The 20,209-nt window shown below is 41.8% G+C and overlaps 1 protein-coding gene across 7 annotated transcripts in view; it reads left to right on the plus strand.

The window, feature by feature from the left end:
• Positions 1 to 20,209, plus strand: part of TENM2 (teneurin transmembrane protein 2) — a 1,067,650-nt gene that overhangs the window by 978,310 nt on the left and 69,131 nt on the right. For all 7 annotated transcript variants that reach the window (XM_055325563.1, XM_055325567.1, XM_055325564.1 and 4 more), the window contains 6 exons: positions 901 to 1,111; positions 5,283 to 5,402; positions 8,701 to 8,962; positions 9,721 to 9,988; positions 15,511 to 15,654; positions 16,486 to 16,735. In XM_055325563.1, the coding sequence (XP_055181538.1) occupies positions 901 to 1,111; positions 5,283 to 5,402; positions 8,701 to 8,962; positions 9,721 to 9,988; positions 15,511 to 15,654; positions 16,486 to 16,735 (1,255 nt within the window). The remainder of the gene's footprint in view (positions 1 to 900; positions 1,112 to 5,282; positions 5,403 to 8,700; positions 8,963 to 9,720; positions 9,989 to 15,510; positions 15,655 to 16,485; positions 16,736 to 20,209) is intronic.

Raw genomic sequence — 20,209 nt, forward strand, 5'->3', positions numbered from 1 at the left:
GCAAGTAAATCAGGACGTTGAAAGTGCTACAGGTGTGTGGCAAGGTACCACCAGGAGCAGCTGGGTGAACTGATAGCTTAATTTCTGGGTACTCTAGCCAAAACCATTTCTCCACATTTCCTGGAAAATGTAGATTTCACCCCACCCACTTGTCAAACTGATCAGCAATACCCTCCCTGCCTGAGAGGGAGTGGGGCTGGAACATTTTTCTCCATTAAATCAAGACTTAGGGAATCCCACGCATTTTGATTATTTGTGCACCCATTAGCACAGGCCCCGAGAACTGGCTATGGATAATTTTTTGTGCTGTGCTGTTCAAAAACAAAAAGGTGGTTTTTGTTTCCAACCACTCAAATAATACTTGCTCACAACAGAAAAAGCAGAAATCCCGGACACCTGGGTGGCTCAGTGGTTGAGCGTCTGCCTTAGGCTCAGGGCATGATTTCAGGGTCCTGGGATCAAGTCCCACATCTGGCTCCCCAAGTGAAGCCTGCTTCTCCCTCTGCTTATGTCTCTGCCTCTCTCTCCCTCTCTCTGTGTGTCTCTCAATAAATAAATAAAATCTAAAAAAAAAAGAAAGAAAGAAAGAAAGAAAGAAAGAAAGAAAGAAAGAAAAGAAAGAAAGAAAAGAAAAAAAGTAGAAATCCTAGAAAAGTCTAATAAAGAAAGAGGAGAGACATACACTAATCTACTACCTGGGGATAATCTTTCATCTACATTTTCAATTATTCCCTCTCATTTTATTGTCTATGCATATGTACTGGAATTAAATTAGGCCTGTTGTGCGAGACCTGCCATTTCAAGGCCTTGGAAAGAGCTAACGATATTCCTGACAAAGGAATCTCTCAGCAGCTTTGTGCCGTGAAATGCACTGACCCTGGCTTGCCTCTGCCCTTCCAGATGGCCTGGTGGATTGTCTGGACCCTGACTGCTGCCTGCAGTCGGCCTGTCAGAACAGCCTGCTCTGCCGAGGGTCCCGGGACCCCCTGGACATCATTCAGCAGGGCCAGACAGACTCGCCTGCAGTGAAGTCCTTCTACGACCGCATCAAGCTCTTGGCAGGCAAAGACAGCACCCACATCATCCCTGGAGACAACCCCTTCAATAGCAGGTGGGCACCCTTCTGTCCATTCGGGCTGCCAACGTGGCCGATTTCCTTCCTGGCAGAGCAGGAGGGAGTGCTCCTGGTTTTTCTGTGGGCCCAATTGGCCTCAAAACTACGCCATGAGGGCAGCTCCTCTCTCTGGTTCACTGAGGGCCCTTTCCTCTCTGTGGGATTTGGCCACCTTCAACCCAGAATCTGCTGGAGACATCTTTTGATTGTCTGATTCTTAGATCACTTTTATAATCTATTATTTTGTATTGTTATTATTTTATATCTCTTTATAAAATACCGCCAATAGTGCCTTTTTTTGTCTGATCATCACTGAAATATTTCATTCAATAGAGTATTTTTGAAAACAGTTATTAACTTAATAACATTAATTAGAATTTATTGAGCACCTACGATGAGCCAGAAACTTTATGTAGACCATCTCTAATCCTTACAGCAACGCCATTAATTGGACCTGCTATGGGCCTACTTTGGCCAATATGTCAGGCTGAGGCATTTTACCAAAATGACGGCGTTTCTCTTGAGTTTAGATTTACTCTCAGTTGCGAATTTGAAGCAATTCTGGGGCAAATTCTGGGTTTATTTTATACTCAGCTTGGCCCTTCCCTTCCTCCCAGAATAAATTAGAACTGTACCCGTGGAGAGGAGGGCAGGAGAAGAGTTGGCTTTGAGGCATCCCATCCCCTTCTCCCTTCTAGACACTGTTTCTGATTCTGGGGGTGAAAGGAAGGATAGAGGGGTGGGAGTCTTCTTATGTCTGCCTGCATATCGGTGCAGTCTCTCTCGGTGGGTCTGGGTTCAGATGTCGAGAGTGTCGCAGATGTGAGGATGGCAGATATGGTCTTCCTGGGGATGTGCCTCATCTCTGTGCTCCTTCTTGTGGGGAAATAAGAGCTGCTGGTTGGATCCTCTTTCATAAAACCTCCAGGAGACTTGACCTTGAGTGGGGTGTCCCTGGCCTCCTCGTCCCTCTAACCATCCTTCTCTTACTTCTCTTTGTCCTCACTTAGTTCTGGGGTTGGGGGCGGGGGTGCGGCCAGAAGCAAGTCAGGAAGCATGCTGCTCATGCAGGCTTCCAGACAGCAAAGGAAATATAAGACTTCACTTCTTAGAGAGACCCTAGCTTTATAAATGATTCTCTTGATGCCCCCCTACATTAGACTCTGAGGAGGAAACATCATCAGGCCATGACTCAGACACTGCTCCTCTTCCTTGGGAAAGTCTGGTGAAGGTGGGGTGGGATGTGGGAGGTAATGGTATAGGTGATTAATTCCACAGCCCCTAGGTATTCTCTGGAAAGTTGTGCAGCTCCAATTCCTGGCAGCTCTTTGAATATGAAGGCTTTTAACATGGTCACTTCAGGCCACCAGCTTTAGCCTCTCTCCTATTCTCGTTTTACTAAAAATAAAACAGAAAAAAAATAATAATCTCGGCCCTCTTCTATTTCAGCCCTGACACCCCCCTAGCCTGTGTCACATTAGGCAAGTAATTCAACCTCAGAAACTTCATTTTCTTGATTGATAAAATTAGAATAATGTTATAGAGTATACTCACACAGCTATATTATTACTTTAATATAAAAATCTTTGATCACAAAAGTATTTGCTTGTCAAATCCTAGTTCTGCAACAGAGATACTATAGGTATGTTTCCCTTTAATTATGAACATTATTCCTGTTGCCAGAGAGTCGTGAATGGCCCTTGCACCAGGCTGGAAGCATTTCAGTATAGCTTGCATGCAATTTCCTCATACTATAAATGCATCTTTCAAAGGCCTGTGCTCTGTTCAGCTTCCTATTAACATTTCACTTTTTCTACCCCAAATCTAGTAATTTCCTGATATTCTCCTTTTGGTCCCTTTAAATTCAATCTTATCCTCTTCATCAAAGTTACCACTTCCAGAAGGAACCACGAGCTACAGCCAAGATTCAGGAGAGGAGGCAGGGACTCCAGAATATTGGGTGGACTATACCAGCCCCAGAGATCTGGACCAAAAAAAGCTTTAGAGAAAGCTTCTCTGGAGCTTTGAAAGTTGCAATAAATAGCACCACCTAAGTGAGCCCAGCTCCAGCGTGCTGGCATAGATACATAATTCAGAAATACAAAATGTTACTCCAAGACATAGGTTGAAGTTCACCAAGCATGTGAATTTTAGTGCATTATCCTCTGACAGAAAAATGAAGGGGAAATCTAGGAGTAAAAAAGAAGTTAATTCAAGACTTCTAAGAAGGCATTTCCCCGAGATAATGGCATACAAAAATCACTAAAATGCCTTGACTCCACCACTATAATTTATAGAGCAGATCTCACTATCTAGATAATGTGATAATTGTTACACATCAATAATCATAAATAGAAATGAACTGATAGCATGTCTTAGCTGAGTCTTTTCTGTGAATTGTCTGCCTAGAAACGATATGAAGCCAGCAACAATGAAGAATTAGGAAAATAGACGGTAGGAAGCCTAGGCAACCAGGCCCCTTTTATTCCTGTGATGCTTTGCAAAGTCTTATGCTATAGGAATTATTTAAAAGAAATAACAATTACATAAAAAAGGAGGGGGAAAAAAACCCAGTGTGGGACATGCTCCCAATTTTGTTTTCTCATCACAAATGCTTTGTACCTTGTGGTCATCAACACACATCGATTTTAAAATAGTGTCTCAGAAGGCATGAAAGAAATCTTAGTCTGCGCTAAGATAAGGAAATGGAATTGAACAAAAGAATTATTTTCATAATTTAGTTTTCCACTTTAAAGAGACTCTAGGATTATAGCTGGAACCACCTAAAAATGGAATGCATTTGTTAGGCAGCCAGTAGCAGACAATTAGAGCTGTCAGCGGAAGAGTCTAAACTCTCCCAAGATCATCAAAGGGTTGAAGTTGAACAGTTGGGGGTATTGCTAATAAAAAGAGAGGTGCCCGGAGAAAGCATCTCTCCAGTTTGTAGGTCACCTGAGACGGCAGAAGTATGTGCGTTCCAGAGATCGAGCAGACTTGGACAAGATTCTGGCAAAGAACAGGTAGCTTGATTACCTAGTCCAGAAATTGGGAATATGTCCAGGAAGCTGGAAACCTGAGAACCTCTCTGGCTTTGCCAAATACCCAGTGGCTTGAAGGCTAACAATACAGCTGCCGACCTGCCTGGTAGGCTGGGGGCTAAGTGCACAAATGGAAGTTCTCATTAACCCATTTCTCTGTGAAATCAGAAAATTTAGGGAAGAAAAGGATATGCCTCCTCCCTCTGTGGTTTTTGAGAGGACTGTTGCTGCTTCTCTCTTACTTTGTGAGATTTTGCAGAAGTTGCTCGTCAGACACTGGCATTCTCAAGAAACTTCTAGTTATTGTGATCTGGAGAGAGGAGAGCTCAGGTTGACAGTGGAAATAAGTGGAGTGGGATTCCAACCACCCCCATCCTTGCTCCATCAAGATGGCAGGAATTTTATATAAGAGAAATACAGTTACATGGAATCCAGAATCTAAGATAGTTCTACCAGAAAAAAATATCTCCAATATTCTCTTTTCTCTTGTCACAGATTGTGAGAAATTTTGCTCTTAGAGGGCAGCAAAAAACAATGTATACATATGTCCCAACCTCATAGATACAAAACAAAAGCAAAAAAACAAACAAAAACAAAAACAAAAATACTTCTACGTGCTTCCCTCCATTCCCTCTGACATCCTAGCCTGGAGGAGAAGAGTAACATTGCCTTTCTCCAAAGCCAAAAAAGGAAATGAGTAGCCAGATGGGGAAGCTCTCACCCGAGTATAATACTCTCTATGCCAGACTAAGGCACAAGTATGAGTGATGAGGGGCAGCCTGGAGCTCAGGCCAAACAAAAGCCAAATGATGTCAAGAAATGGAGCAAGGCCAAGGATAGAGGGAATGTGCACAGGAGACCCCACTGCCCAGCCAAGTGACTGGAGATGCTGCCCATGGATTTCACTCCAACATGTCACCAGTTCTGCTCCTCAAGGAAAGCAAGCATTAAGACCTCCCCATGGGGTGTGATCATGCAAAGCCAGAAATAAATGTCAAAAATCTTCTTACCTTAGTGACCAGAAGAGGATGGGTGGGGACAGTGGCAATATGGAAGGAGAACTTGACACGCCCCCTGGTCTCCTTGTCTTCCTGTCTTTGTCTCAAGACTTGTGTTTCTTTTTCTCTTAGCTTGGTTTCTCTCATTCGAGGCCAAGTAGTAACTACAGATGGGACTCCTCTGGTTGGAGTGAACGTGTCTTTTGTCAAGTACCCAAAATACGGCTACACCATTACCCGCCAAGATGGCACGTAAGTACCGTGGTGAGCCCTACCTACACAGGACCGAGGGTGCACACAGAGAGACAGATGGGGCTATTGGCCTGGAACCATGTGGCTTCCGCTTGTGGACTGCAGTACCCACCAGGCCAGAGCCCTAGTAAGGATCCCCCAGATATATTTTTTGCTTTATGGCATGGTATCCAAAATGAAAAACAAATAGAAGGGCCAGCCTATCTAGGGTTGCTGACAACCATCATTTTCCTTCTTTCCAAGTCAGGTAAATGCTTTTCTGTGCGTGTGCAATGTGTTGGGGTTGGAGCTGGGGGAGGGCAGATTCTAGAAAGAAAAGGCAAAGTGGCTCTTGGAAACTCGCTCCTATTTTAAATCAAAGGCAGTGCAGGGTGACAAGGATCCACATGACATAGTGTCCTGTGGTGAACCCCTTCTGCTTTCATCTGTGGCTTTAGGAGCTGTGTTGTTTTCGTGCCTGTTTTGAGGGGGTGGGATGTAATCAGAGAAGTCTAATTAAATACATTTAGCTGTCACCCTGCTGTGTGAAGGAGGAAACCTTTTCCTATTATCTTCTGATTGGAAACATGCACCCGTGCAGCCCCCACCAAGATGAAAGCCATGTTATTTCCTTAATCCACTGGGCATGGAGTTGAAATTTAAAGAAGAAGAAATCTATGGGATGATGAAATCACTCACCCACCCTACGCTAAAGAAACCCACGAACTATTACCTTCTATTCCAAATGAAAATGAAGACAGTGGCTGTAAATCTAATGCAACGCTTTTTCTATAAAAAATCATGAATATAGCATGTGGCTAAGAGCAATGAGTCTTGCTTTTCTCTGGTGAAGATATTGGCCTTACTTTCTTACATCCTAAGGTAACCTTGCAGGTAGTTTCAAAATGTACCAGCCCACAATAACCCTATTCTCATATTCCCACCTCTGAAACCCAAAGAAGTCATCTGACAATTTCCACCAAAATCTCAATATTCACAAAGTTTCTGATATCTCACTCGTACATTTCTTTTTAAAAAATAGTTATTTAATTATTTTAGAGGGAGAGAGAGAGAGAGTCAGGTGGGGGAGGGGCAAAGGAAGAGGGGAGAAAGAATCCCAAGCAGACTCCCCACTGAGGGTGGAGCCCCAACCCTGAGATAGATCGTGACCTGAGCCGAAACCAAGAGTCGGATGCTTAACCGACCCCCTCACTCATACGTTTCTGCAGCAAAATCTAATTCTTTTAAAGCACTAGGACTATGAATGTGTAGTATGAAGAACTTGTTCATTCCTAGAAGCCAGTATTCTTGCCCTGCAAAGTCCTGTGACAACACAGAGGACATTTCTCAGTCCTTGGCCTGTTGCCTGTCCCTACCTTATGCTGCCCCATCCCTCTCAGCTGCTTCCTGACTAATTACGACCCAAACCCACTTCCCATATCATCTATCCAACCTCCAGGATTGATGATTCTTCAGCCTGTTCAGGTTGCAAAGCCCTGGAAGTAACAGGATGTATTTGTGAATGCTCTGAGGAATCACACAATCTGTTGTATAGTAGTGTGTGCCACCGACATTGATGATTTGGTTCTATCATACCAATTTCACTTCAAGACATTTGACTCTCTTCTGTGTCCTATACAAAACCATTCCCAGCAGCATGCATGCCCAAAACTAAATATACAAACAAGTTAATGTAATAAACTGCTGCACTATGCATGCTCTGCTATTTGCCTTAGTATTCACAGGCTCCTCTCTCTTGCATTTTGTCTGTTAAAAAAAACACCAAAAGTAAACAAAAGTAAGCAAAAAATACCAAAAGTAAACAAACAAAAACCACCAAAAGTATTTACCCAAATTGGGTGAAACCAGTGGGTCTGTATATTTTCAGAGTTGTTACTCTGATCCAGGAACTCTGTTAATTGCTGGAAATTCTGAAGTGAGCAAGAAAGCATGAAGAATTGAAATCTTGGTAGAGATCCTGGTGGAATAAAACTTAAAATTGGGAGACTTCTCTCCGTTAACTTCCTTCTTTTCTGTTAATTGGGAAAGAACTACATTTGTTTTAGTTTACTAGTAATAGACCTTTGTCCAGCTCTTGAGGCACAAACAGGAATAAGATTTAAAAGCAATTATCAATAATATCAGAAACAGGGCAACATGGATGAAGAGGTCAAAAGGTGTAAGCTCCCAGTTATAAAATAAATAAATCCTGGAGATGTAATATACAGCATGGGAACTAGAGTAAATAATACTGCATTGCAGGGCACCTGGGTGGGTCAGCTAGTTAGGTGAGGGCCTTCAGCTCAGATCATGATCCCAGAATCCTGGGATCGAGTCCCACATTGGGCTCCCTGCTCGGCAAGGAGCCTGCTTCTTCCTCTGCCTGCTGCTCCCCATGCATATGCTCTCTTTCTCTCTCTCACAAATAATTTTAAAAAAAAAAGTATTGCGTAATGAAAGTTGGTAAGAGAATAAATCTTAAAAGTTTTCATCACAAAAAAAAAGTGTAAAACTGTGTAGTGATGTGTTAAATAGACTTTTTTTTGTGTGTGGCCATGATTTTGTAACATACACAAGAATCACATCATTATGTTGTACTACACCTAAAAGTAATGTTATATGTCAGTGGTATCTCAAAAGTTAAGGCTCTGTGAAGCCAAATATATATACAAATATATGTAACAGTCCAAGTAGATGAGAAGAAAGCTTTAATGAGGCCCACCCATGACTTAGCGTTGATCATTATAACTCTACTATTTATTGAACACTTCTGTCAACCTAGCACAACGCTAAGTGCTTTACAGCAGGGGCAGGGGAACATTGTCTGCAAAGGGCCAGATAGTAAATATTTTAGGCTTTGCATGCTATATGGTTTCTGTTACAACTACTCAGCTCTGCCTTTGTAGCACAGAATCAGCTGGAGAGGATAAGTAAACAAACCGCATGGCTTCGATTTACTCCAATAAAACTTTTGTTTGCCAAAACAGGTGGTGGGTTGGATTTAGCTCATGGGCCTAGTTTGCTGACCCCTGCTCTGCTCTCATTACATTTCATTCTCTCAGCTGTACTGTGAAGTTGGTATAATTCTTCCCAATTCACAGATGAAGATACGGGCTCAGAGAGGGGTTAGTAACTTGCCCACAGCCACACAACTAGTAAGTGGTAGAGATTGGGTCCTAACTCAGCCCATCTGCCTCCAAAGCCCACCTTCTCTTGCGCGCTCTGCCCCTCCCTCTGCCGTCAGGTGCAGAGTTCAGAGCCCCTGCCTGTCTAAAGGTAAGTTCATCCCTCTCAGTGAGCCCACTTACCCCCTCTCTAGGTTTGACCTGATCGCCAATGGGGGTGCCTCCTTGACCCTGCACTTCGAGAGAGCCCCATTCATGAGCCAGGAGCGCACCGTGTGGCTGCCATGGAATAGCTTTTACGCCATGGACACCCTGGTGATGAAGACCGAGGAGAACTCCATCCCCAGCTGTGACCTCAGTGGCTTTGTCCGACCAGATCCTATCATCATCTCCTCCCCCCTGTCCACCTTCTTCAGTGCTGCCCCAGGGCACAATCCCATCGTGCCTGAGACCCAGGTAGGAAGGGTAGGACTCTTCAATACTGCCTTAACCCAAACTGCCTGGCCAACTTCTTCTTACCGCATCTCACTCCCTGGGTGGGCCAGAAACTAATATTAAGGGGGAGGGACCAGAAGTAGAAACACAGTGTCACTGGAGAAAAAAACTGAATCTCTCCTTGACATTCCAGATGTTTTCAGATACTCATTCAAGACTTTGGCAGTCATCAGAGCTTTTAATAAAATAAAAACAATATACATATGTGCAACCCACCTGCAAATTGCTTTTCATTCCTGTTAGTCACAGAGATACATGATAAGAGGCACTTTAATGATCTACATCAGTGTTAGGACAGAGGGCATATTACATTATTGCCTCCCTGTTGCTTTATACCAATTGTCACTGGAAGTTGCAGGTTCATATAATTACAGCCTCTTGTGGCCTCCTTACATGCAGCTAGCAATAAAGCCTGCTGTTCTTATTTACATCTTTTGCCAACAGTGTGGTTTTTAAAAAGAAACACAACAGTGTCCAGGAATAATTATTAATCCAAAAATCATAACCTCAGCCCCTTCACTCCATGGTGAAGGATAAAGTTTGGTTATGGGTTTTTTTTTTCTCTCTCTCTCTCAGTCATAGGAAGTGGTTCTTGCACCCCACATAAGGCATGATGCTTTGGTGAGAGTGGCAGCAGACAGGCAACCTCAGATTTGCAAGCAGCCCCCTTGCCCAGAGTTCATTGGATGCAGCATGTCTACCATGTGTTTACTCTCCAGGTTCTTCATGAAGAAATTGAGCTCCCTGGTTCCAACGTGAAGCTTCGCTATCTGAGCTCCAGAACCGCAGGCTATAAGTCTCTGTTGAAGATCACCATGACCCAGTCCACAGTGCCCCTGAACCTTATCAAGGTTCACCTGATGGTAGCTGTAGAGGGACACCTCTTCCAGAAGTCATTCCAGGCCTCTCCCAACCTGGCCTATACCTTCATCTGGGATAAGACAGATGCATATGGCCAGAGGGTATATGGACTCTCTGACGCTGTTGGTATGTTTCGGTTTCAACTCCTTATTGACTCTAGAATTTAGTCATGCGTTAACTCGATCATTATTGAGTTCCTACTATGTGCCAAGCACTATCCTTGTAGAGAGAAATGCAGTGGTCAGTAAGGTAGCCAAGAGTCCTGTTTCATGGACCTTCTATACTAGTGGGGTGGGGGGGTCCACATAATAAACACAGACTGGACAAGAAAATATCAAGCAGTGATAAGTGCTAATGTGAAAGTAAAAATAAGTGATATTTACTGTGAAGGAAAAGCAACTGTGGGTGGGCATTCAGGGAAGGCTTCTCGGCAGGGGACACTTCAGCTGGGGCTTGAGTGACAAGAAGGAGCCATGTGAAAATCACACTGGCATAAAAAGCAAGAAAAACCAGGTGTGTCTGAAGGACAAAGAAAAGGCCAAGTGTGCTGGAATGTATGGACAAGGAGAACATTTGAGATAGAGGAAAAAGGTGGACAGAAGCTAGATCATGTTCCCAGAGAGCACTTGCAAAAGGCACAGGATGCACTGTGAGAATCAGAAAATAGAGCTGGAGGGGATGTGAAAGCCACATGCTGTGCTTCAGGCTGTGCCTTTGAGGGAATCAGAGGTTTGCCCACTGATGAAACACTACCATTAGAGAAGGGTCTGTTGGTTATCAGTCTCTGAAGAATTGTGAGCTGTGGATTAGTATCAACCTACCTAGTATCTTTTCCTACTCATAGAGAGCTGTGTGGGATTAACTAAAATCTAGAATCTTGTCTTTCCTTCACCGCTAGGTTTGTGACTTCCAAGAACTAATAAGTTACCAAAATAGGAAACAAACAAACTTAGAAATTTTCATTGTAATTGGTAGCCAATGTTTATCAGACTTTCCCTTTGTGCAGGGCACTATGCTAACTCCTTTGTCGTGGGTAACCTCTCAATAACCTTATCAAGGAGACACTCTCATAACCCCCATTGTGTAGATGGGACAGGAGGGAAACGGTGAATAAGTATCTAAATTCACTTACCTAGGAGGTTACACATGCTCAGGACATGGCCCTAGTAGTCTGCTTCATTGGCAAGTGGAGTTATTAACTTAATAAAGATAGTAATAAGTTATTGAAGTAACTAGTGCATTAATATAAAGTAGCTAATCAAATATTATGCTAGACTTACCAATATCAAAACAATATCCAATATCAAAAAGTAGTTGGAAGATTATAATGCATTCCCGTGCATCTAGCTTCTGGCAAGTCATGATGATTACTGGTTTTTCCATTCTTTCATCCACCTCCTTACTCTTGATGTTTTTCTGAAGCAAGTCTCAGATATTACATCATTTTATCCATATTATTTATCCCTAATATTTCACAATGTATCTCTAAAGAATACTTCAAAAACATGCCAACCATTATCATAATTTTTAAATGATTCATTATTAATATATCTTCAAATAGCCCATTCAACATTTCAATTGTTATGAATATCATAAAATATTAGTGCTTTGTTTGAATCAGAATCCAAATAAGATCCACCTTTTGCAATTTTGACTTCTCATAGTTCTGTAATCTATTGCTTTCCCTTCCATCTCCAGCCTTTTTTTTTAATTCTATATTTTATTTTGCACCAATTGCATTGTTTGCTGCATTGTTACAGAATTTCCAATAGTCTGATTGCATCTCTATGGCTCTTTAACATATTGCGTTATTCTAGATCTCTTGTAAACTCAGAGTGGAATCTTGAGTCTTTCTAACATTCAAGTTTGATTTTTTAAAAATCTATATCAACTATTTTTTTATTAAGGTGTAATTGATATACATTATATTAGATTCCGATATACAACATAATGATTCTATATTTGTATATATTATCCAAGGATCACAACAAGTCTAGTTGACATCCATCACATACATAGTCACAAAATTTTTTTCTTATGATGAGAACCCTTAAGATCTACTCTTAACAATTTACAAAATGCAATACAGTATCATTAACCATAGTTGCTATGCCATACATTATATCCCCAATACTTGTTTATTTTATAACTGGAAGTTTGTACCTTTACTTCCCTCACCCATTTCTTTCATCTCCCACCCCCTGCCTCTGGCAACAAACCAATCTGTGTCTGTATTGTCTGTATCCATGAATTTTGTTTTATTTTATTTTTTAAAGGTTCTACATAGGAGTGAAATCATAGTGTATTTGTCTTTCTCTAACTTATCTACTTAACATAATAATGCCTTCAAGGTCAATCCATGTTATCGCAAATGGCAAAATTTCATATCTTTATGGCTGAATAATATCACACACACACACACACACACACACACACACACACACACATCTTTTTCATCCATTCAGCCATTAATAGATGCTTAGGTTGTTTCCGTATCTTGGCTATTGTAAATAATGCCGCAATGAACATGGCGAAATTGCACTTCAATGAACAGAAGTGAAATTGCTGGGTCATATGGTATAGTTCTATTTGTAATATTTTTGAGGAACCTCCATACTGTGTTCCACAGTGGCTACATCGATTTACATTCTCACCAACAATGCATAAGGGTTCCCTTTACATCTCTTTCAGTACTTGTAATTTCTTGTGTTTTGATAGTAGCCATTCTAGCAGGTGTGAAGTGATACCTCACTGTGATTTTGATTTGCATGTTCCTGACGATTAGTAATGTTGAACATCTTTTCACGAACCTGTTGGCCTTCTGTATGTCTTCGTTGGAAAACTGTCTATTCAGATCCTCTGCCCGTTTTTTAATTGGGCTGTTTGCCTTTTCACTACTGAGTTGTACAAGTTCTTTATATGTTTTAAATATTTACCCCTTATCAAATATGTGATTTGCAACTATTTTTCCCATTCAGTAGGTTGCTTTTTCATTTTGTGGATGGCTTCCTTTGTTGCACAGAAGATTTTAGTTTGATACAGTCCCACTTGTTTATGTTTGCTTTTGTTGCCTGTGCTTTTTGGTGTCAGATCAAAAAGTCGTTGGTAAGACTGATGTCAAGGTTGATGTGGCCAAGGTTAACACCTTGATCAGGCCTGATGGAGAGAAGAAAGCATATGTTCGACTGGCTCCTGACTATGATGCTTTGGATGTTGCCAACAAAATTGGGATCATCTAAATTGAGTCCAGCTGGCTATAAATCTAAATTTTTTCACTATAAAAAAAAAGACTGATGTCAAGGGGTTACCAACTATGTTTTCTTCTAGGAGTTTTATGCTTTCAGGTCTTACATTCAAGTCTTTAATCCATTTTGTGTTAATTTTTGTGTATGCTGTAATATAGTGGTCCAGTTTCATTCTTTTTCATGCAGCCATCCAGTTTCCCTGACACCATTTATTGAGGGGACTGTCTTTTCCCCATCGTATATTCTTGGTTCCTTTGTTATGAATTAATTGACCATATATATGTGGATTTATTTCTGGGTTATTTTGTTCTACTGATCTATGTGTCTGTTTTTATGCCCACCCCATATTGTTTTGATTACTATAGTTTTGTAATATAGTTTGAAATTAGGGAGTGTGATGCCTCTAGCTTTGTTCTTTCTTAAAATAGCTTTGGCTACTTGGAGTCTTTTGCAGTTTCATAAACATTTTTAAATTGTTCTATTTTTGTGTATCTATTCTGTGCCCTTGGAATTTTGTTAGGAATTGCATTGAGCCCATAGATTACTTTGGATAGTGTGGACATTTTAATGATGATAATAACTCTAATCCATGAACACAGAATATCTTTCCATTTATTCATGTCTTCTGTTTCTTCCATCAATGTCTCTTACAGTTTTCAGCATATAGTTCTTTCACCTCCTTAGTTAAATTTATTCTTAGATACCTTGTTTTCCAATTTTTCTTTTTACTCAGGACAACTGGTTAGTTGGTACTTTCATCTGCCATCAGAGGCACCTAATGTCATCTTGTTTATCCTTTTGTAATTTCGGTAGCCATTGGTGCTCATTGCCTAGATCCATTAGGTCATTAGGGATTGCAAAGTCACATTTTAATTTTGTCATTGCTTCTCCATTTATTAGCTAGAATACTTTTATATATTTTCTCATTAACTACTTAGTTATTTGAGGTATAGTTCAAATAAGAAAAAGGGGACAAATGCTCAATTATTTCCCTTTATTTACTATTTTCAGTATAATAAATTGGTCCTCTAACATCCTCTAATGGTGGAAAATTAATTTTCGAATACCGTTATGAACTCATAGAATAAAATGTACCTAGTATGTTTCAATCCATTGAAGTTATTATCTCTACTAATGGTCAAATTGTCCTTTCTGTGGTCAGTGGAACACTCATCAAGCTGACTCCCATATTCTTTTGACATAACCCTAGTAGATTTTGATTTCTTCCTTGCTATCTCATATGATAAAATGGCCTAGTCTCATCTTATGCATTTCTTGCTCCAGCCATTTCTTCAAGGAGCCCTGCCTGATTTCCTTTTAATGAGAAATAATATGTCAAGGCCACAAGCCACGCACTAACAATTCTCTCTGCTACTAGGTCGGCTATTGTTTCTTGGAATTTTCAGAGGACAAGTTAGGAAATATATGTGGGGTTGTTTTTTTTTAATAAAAAATGTATCTTCCATTCATATCGACGCTCCTATATCTCAGGATTTAAAAGAAGCTGTGGAGAATCCCCAAAGGTGACACACGTAGTTAAGAATTTAATGTAGTACGAATACAAATAATAACAGGGCCTCATATTTCTAAAGCAATGCTGCAATTAAAAATGTATGGCATCTTGGCATTTTATCTCATTTATCCTTACCACATCTCTCTGAGAAATGGAGGTTTCACTTGCTCTGTGTTACACATGGGGAAAACAGAGCCATGAGGAAATGCGAGCTGGAGCAGAGTTAGAACTGAAGTCCCTCTTCTCCCACCTCCCTCTCCCATTTGTCCATGTGGCAAATGCAGGATTTTTACAGTCTTTGGATTCTGTTCCCCCACTGAATTGTCACATAATTGGCAGGCTTTGTCCCCATGCCTGCCTCTCCTGGCACTCTCTGGAATCCTGAGTGATCATACAAAGAGCCTTAACTTACACAAGCTGTTGCCTCCACAATCTCCTTATAAATGAGCCACCATGCTTCCATGGGCCTTCCTCCTAGTGAGTGAAAATAAATAACACAGAGTATAATAAATGCATGCCATGAACAGCAGGCTGAGAGAAACAGTCTCCTGTCCATCTCTAAAGGAGAGTTGTATTTCATTTTTAAATGATTCTTTTCCTCCTTCCACATCACTAGGGTCATTTTTGAAAGCCAGCTGTTCATTGGAAAAGTCTTTCTATCCCCACAGAGTACTACTGTGTAAAGTTTCAAGGCTGAGTTCAGCTTGAAATCTGAATTTAATATTGTGTGGAATCATAAGGAGAAAAGCAATCAACCCGCCTCCTTGAGTGAGTTTCTGGAAAGGAATCTGTATTACCATTAACATGTGTTTCTCATTCCAGCTGGAAAGCTCAGGAGTAATCAAGGAAACTCTGTTCTTCACTCTGCCCCACCCACTTTTATCTTTCAGTTTCTGTTGGGTTTGAATATGAGACCTGCCCCAGTCTAATCCTATGGGAAAAAAGGACAGCCCTCCTTCAAGGATTCGAGCTGGACCCTTCCAACCTCGGTGGCTGGTCTCTGGACAAACATCACATCCTCAATGTTAAAAGTGGTATGTAGGCACATTTCCTTTCCCAAATACAGCCTGGTCTCTCCTCTAGAACCTTCTCTGCAGGCTTGACATTTAAGTGGTAGCCTCTCTTCTTCCCTCAGCATTTTTCATCAAATGTCCAAAATACTCATAGGTTTTTTTCACCTTCTTTTATTTTTTTTAAAAGGTTTTATTTATTAGAGAGTGAGCAAGAGTGAGCATGAGCAGGGAGAGAGGCAGGGGAAGAAGAAGGCTCCCCACTGAGCACGAAGTCCAATGTGAGGCTCAATCCCAGGATCCTAGGATCATGGTCTGAGCCAAAGGCAGATACTTAACTGACTGAGCCACTGAGGCACCTCATTCATTTTTTTTAAAGATGTATTTATTTATTTGAGAGAGAGCAAGCATGCTCAAGCATGGGGAGAGGGAAAGAAAGAATCTTAAGCAGCCTCCAAGCTGAGTGGGGAGCCCAACATGGGGCTCGAGCTCAAAACCCTGAGATCATGACCTGAGACTAAATGAAGAGTTGGACACATAACTGACTGAGACACCCAGTGCCCCTCCACCTTCTCCTTTCAAATGTCAAAGAATGTTGAGCTGTTTTTCCCAGACTGTCTGCCTTAGTGTACCTCACAATTCTTCTTCAGTTATCCCTACAAATGATATCTTAGCCTTTGGGGTCAGTGCCCCATTACAACTCTCTCAGCCTCCTGAGGTAATAGGGGAATTCCCAAAAGGTCAAAGTTTCCTACTGTTTCTCTTCTCTCTACCACTGCCCCTCACCCTCCATAAGCCCATAGAAGTATCCTCCCCAGAGGGCTGCAGTGACTACCCTTATTTCCTTCCTCCCAGGAATCCTACACAAGGGCACTGGGGAGAACCAGTTCCTGACCCAGCAGCCTGCCATCATCACCAGCATCATGGGCAATGGCCGCCGCCGAAGCATTTCCTGTCCCAGTTGCAATGGCCTTGCGGAAGGCAACAAGCTACTGGCCCCAGTAGCTCTGGCTGTTGGAATTGATGGGAGCCTCTTTGTTGGAGACTTCAATTACATCCGGCGCATCTTTCCCTCACGAAATGTGACCAGCATTTTGGAGTTAAGGTAAGTGGCCACACAGCAAACCTTCCTTTGCTCTGTTGCTCCCATTGCTACCAAGCTTCGCTGGGTAAATGATGGGTGCATTGGGAGTTCTCGAGAGAACACATATTCCATATAATGGGCTAAGCTTCGAAACCTAGGCCCAGAATCAAATAAAGATTGGGAAAATGCTTTTTGAATCTATAAAAACACCACACACATATTTGATAATATTGTTAACACCTGACAAAAACAAGAGTGAAAGTTTTAAGTCATAGTGCTTGGGGTGGGACCCGAGCAGCTGTGTTTCGTAGAACCTCCACACAAGAATCTGATACATACCAAAGAAGCAAAGAACCACAACTTCAAGCTGTTCTTCTGTTTCAGTGGTTTCAAAAGTGACTCTTCTTAAAAATACAGATACCTAGAGCCCACCTCAGAGGCACTGATTCAGTAAGTCTAGAGAAGAGCCAAGGCATCTTTTCTCTTTGACGAGCTCTGTAGAAGATGGTGATATATGTCAGAGTTTGAGAACCACTAATGTTCATTTACTAATTCAAGTGATTCTATTGAGTGCCTCTATGCACTACTTTCCTATAAATTCTCTGGATCTTTGCCCATTCACTAGGATATGACTTAGAAGTGTTGCATAGGCCTTGCCAGGTAACTTCTGGCCACGGCTGGTAGATGCCTCCTGGTCATTGCTTGCTACTGAATCTGAAGTTCAGATTCCCGTTTGGACAAAATTTCTTGTAAACCCTCTTCCCAGGAAAGCTGATTCCAAGCCCTCAAACCTAGACCTGTAAGTGGAGGGAGAAATGAAGTCTATCCCCTATACATAAGGGATAAAATACTTGGTGAATGTATACTGTGTGCCAGGGACTATCTGCTAAGGGAGGAGAGGATGAGAGGGAACAGGCAAAGCCCTAGGTGTTTTTGTGGTCTGACAGGGAACTTCAAATCATGTGGACAAATTAAAATAGTAATAATAATAGCTTTAAGGAAAACATAATGGGGTAAAAATCAGGGACTGTGGTAGATATTGGGAGGGATAAGGAAGCTACATAAGATAAAGTAGTCAGAGAAACATTTCATACTATGACATTTGAGATGCCACTTGAATGATGAGGTCAGCCATGTGAAGATCTGAGGAAAAGTATTTGAGGCAAAGAGAGGTTGTGCAAAAGCCTTTATATCACCAGATAATCTGGTTTATTTAAAGGATAGAAGCCCAATAAGGCTGGAGGAGGGTAGTGAGCTCAGGATAAAGTGTCTCATAGGAGGCCAAGAAAGTCACAAAACTTCAGTGTTTTACTGACCTTGTTACAAAGTGTAAATTATATTCTTGCTACAATGGACAGCTACTAGAGGTTGAAGTAGGAAGTGGAATGCAGTTGACATGATCTAATTTGCCTTTTTAAAAGATTCTTTTGGGGACGCCTGGGTGGTTCAGTGGTTGAGCGTCTGCCTTTGGCTCGGGTCATGATCCCAAGGTCCTGGGATCAAGTCCCACATTACACTTCCTGTAGGGAGCCTGCTTCTCCCTCTGCCTGTGTCTCTGCCTCTCTCTGTGTCTCTCATGAATAAATAAAATCTTTTTTAAAAAAGATTATTTTAGACATTGTGTTAATGAATGAACTGTAGGGGAACAAAAGTAGAGGCAGAAAAACCCATAGGGAAGCTGTAACAGTTGGCCAGGATTTGGGTGTAGACTAAGGTGGGGAGGAGGAAAGATAAGGAAGTATTCCAACTGGGAGATATTTTCAAAGTAAATGTTACAGGAATTATTGATGGATCAGGTGTAAGAAATGGAAAAAAGAAAGAAAAAAAAAGAGTGATGACTAGGATTTTTGACCTGAGCAACCGAGTAGGTGGTAGTGCCTTTTGAAGTAGCCTCAGCTACCACACAAAGGACTTAGAGGAAGCCACAGGTTGCATTTGCCTTTTAGTGGCCCCTTCTATGTGAAAGATCAGTGAATGAAGCATCAGCTAGTGCTGCTGAGTATTCCTGGGAGCTGAGACTATGCCAGGCACTGGAAGGGATGAGAAGGGTGGAGGGAGAAAACCTCAGCTCCACCCAAAGAAGGTAACAGAATTAGTGATCCAGTGGGCATTTACTGAGCATGATCTGAGTCAAGCATGTGCTGGGCTCTAAGGGTCTAGAAGGGGATGAAACACAGACTCAAAGAGTACCCATGTGAGGGTGACAGATGGGCACTGGGCAAGGAGAGATAATTCAGGCTGAGTGTTCTAGAAGAACCAACAACCACCTAGCATAGAAACAAAGAAGGCCATGGGGTAGACTAGGTGCTTATAATAATCAAAAGATGAACAATGAGAGGAGGAAGAGACAAAATACAAAAGGCTAGATAGTTCTCAAGCTGTCAAATTGATAATCAGGCAAACAACATTTTCTAGAGCTCCCCAACTAGATCCTCTTCTCAAGATGTTTATTTCCCTTTTTATCCTAGGAGAGTAGTCTTCTTAGGAATCCTGTGGGCAGTGGAGAGCCATGGAAGGGGGCGGGGAAGGAGGTGAAGGTAGCATTCTGCCTTTCCATAAAGGTTGCATCTCTTTTTTTAAGATTTTATTTATTTATTCATGAGAGAGAGAGAGAGAGAGAGAGAGAGTCAGGCAGAGACACAGGCAGAGGGAGAAGCAGGCTCTGTGCAGGGAGCCCAATGTGGGACTTGATCCCAGGCCTCCAGGATCATACCCTGAGCCAAAGTCAGGTCCTCAACCACTGAGCCACTCAAGCGTCCCACATCTTTTTTTTTTTTTTTTTTTACAAAAACGGGGGGCCATGTCTGACCCTTACTTCTTTGTCATGGGTCTAGGTGCCCAGAGCCAAATCAGCACTTGCCTGCTATATTCCCGGCTCCAAAAGATTCATGCTACTCCCTCTACTTAAATACTTTATCTGATATGCCTCTTCATGTCCATCTTTAAAGCTTATTTTGAAGGTCCCCCTCTTCCATGAAGCCTGACCTTCCTAGCAGAAATAATTCTCACCTTCCTCTGGATCACTTAAACTCTAGTTTTCCACCAAAGTTTGCTCTATTTATTGCCTTGTTTTTCAGTTATTTTCATGTTTGAACTTCAGTAGTGCAGACACCTTTGCTATCTTTGCCCCTCAATGCCCAGGGCAGTGCCTGGTCCACACCAGGGGCTCAAGACACATTGCTTGAGTTAAAGGAGACACAGACCAGTCTGCCTTTTGTTGGAATTTCTCCTTTATTCCAGGTGTCTCAAGTCGTAGAGGCCACAATGTTAATGATAGGAGCTAAGGGCCCATATGGAGCAAGCCACACCACACCTACATGGTGACATGAAGGACAGCTGGAGGAAGTATAACTACCAATTTCCTTCAACAGCTGTGTGGTATGGTTTGGTTTGGTTTGGTTTTTTAAACTTTTTAACCACCCTTGACTCATTCTTGCTTTCATCAGCCAGGTATCCAGAGACGATTAGAAGTTAAGCTTTTACAAGAACACTGGT

The sequence above is a fragment of the Nyctereutes procyonoides genome, unplaced genomic scaffold (assembly GCF_905146905.1).
Source record: "Nyctereutes procyonoides isolate TBG_1078 unplaced genomic scaffold, NYPRO_anot_genome, whole genome shotgun sequence".
Lineage (NCBI taxonomy): Eukaryota > Metazoa > Chordata > Mammalia > Carnivora > Canidae > Nyctereutes > Nyctereutes procyonoides.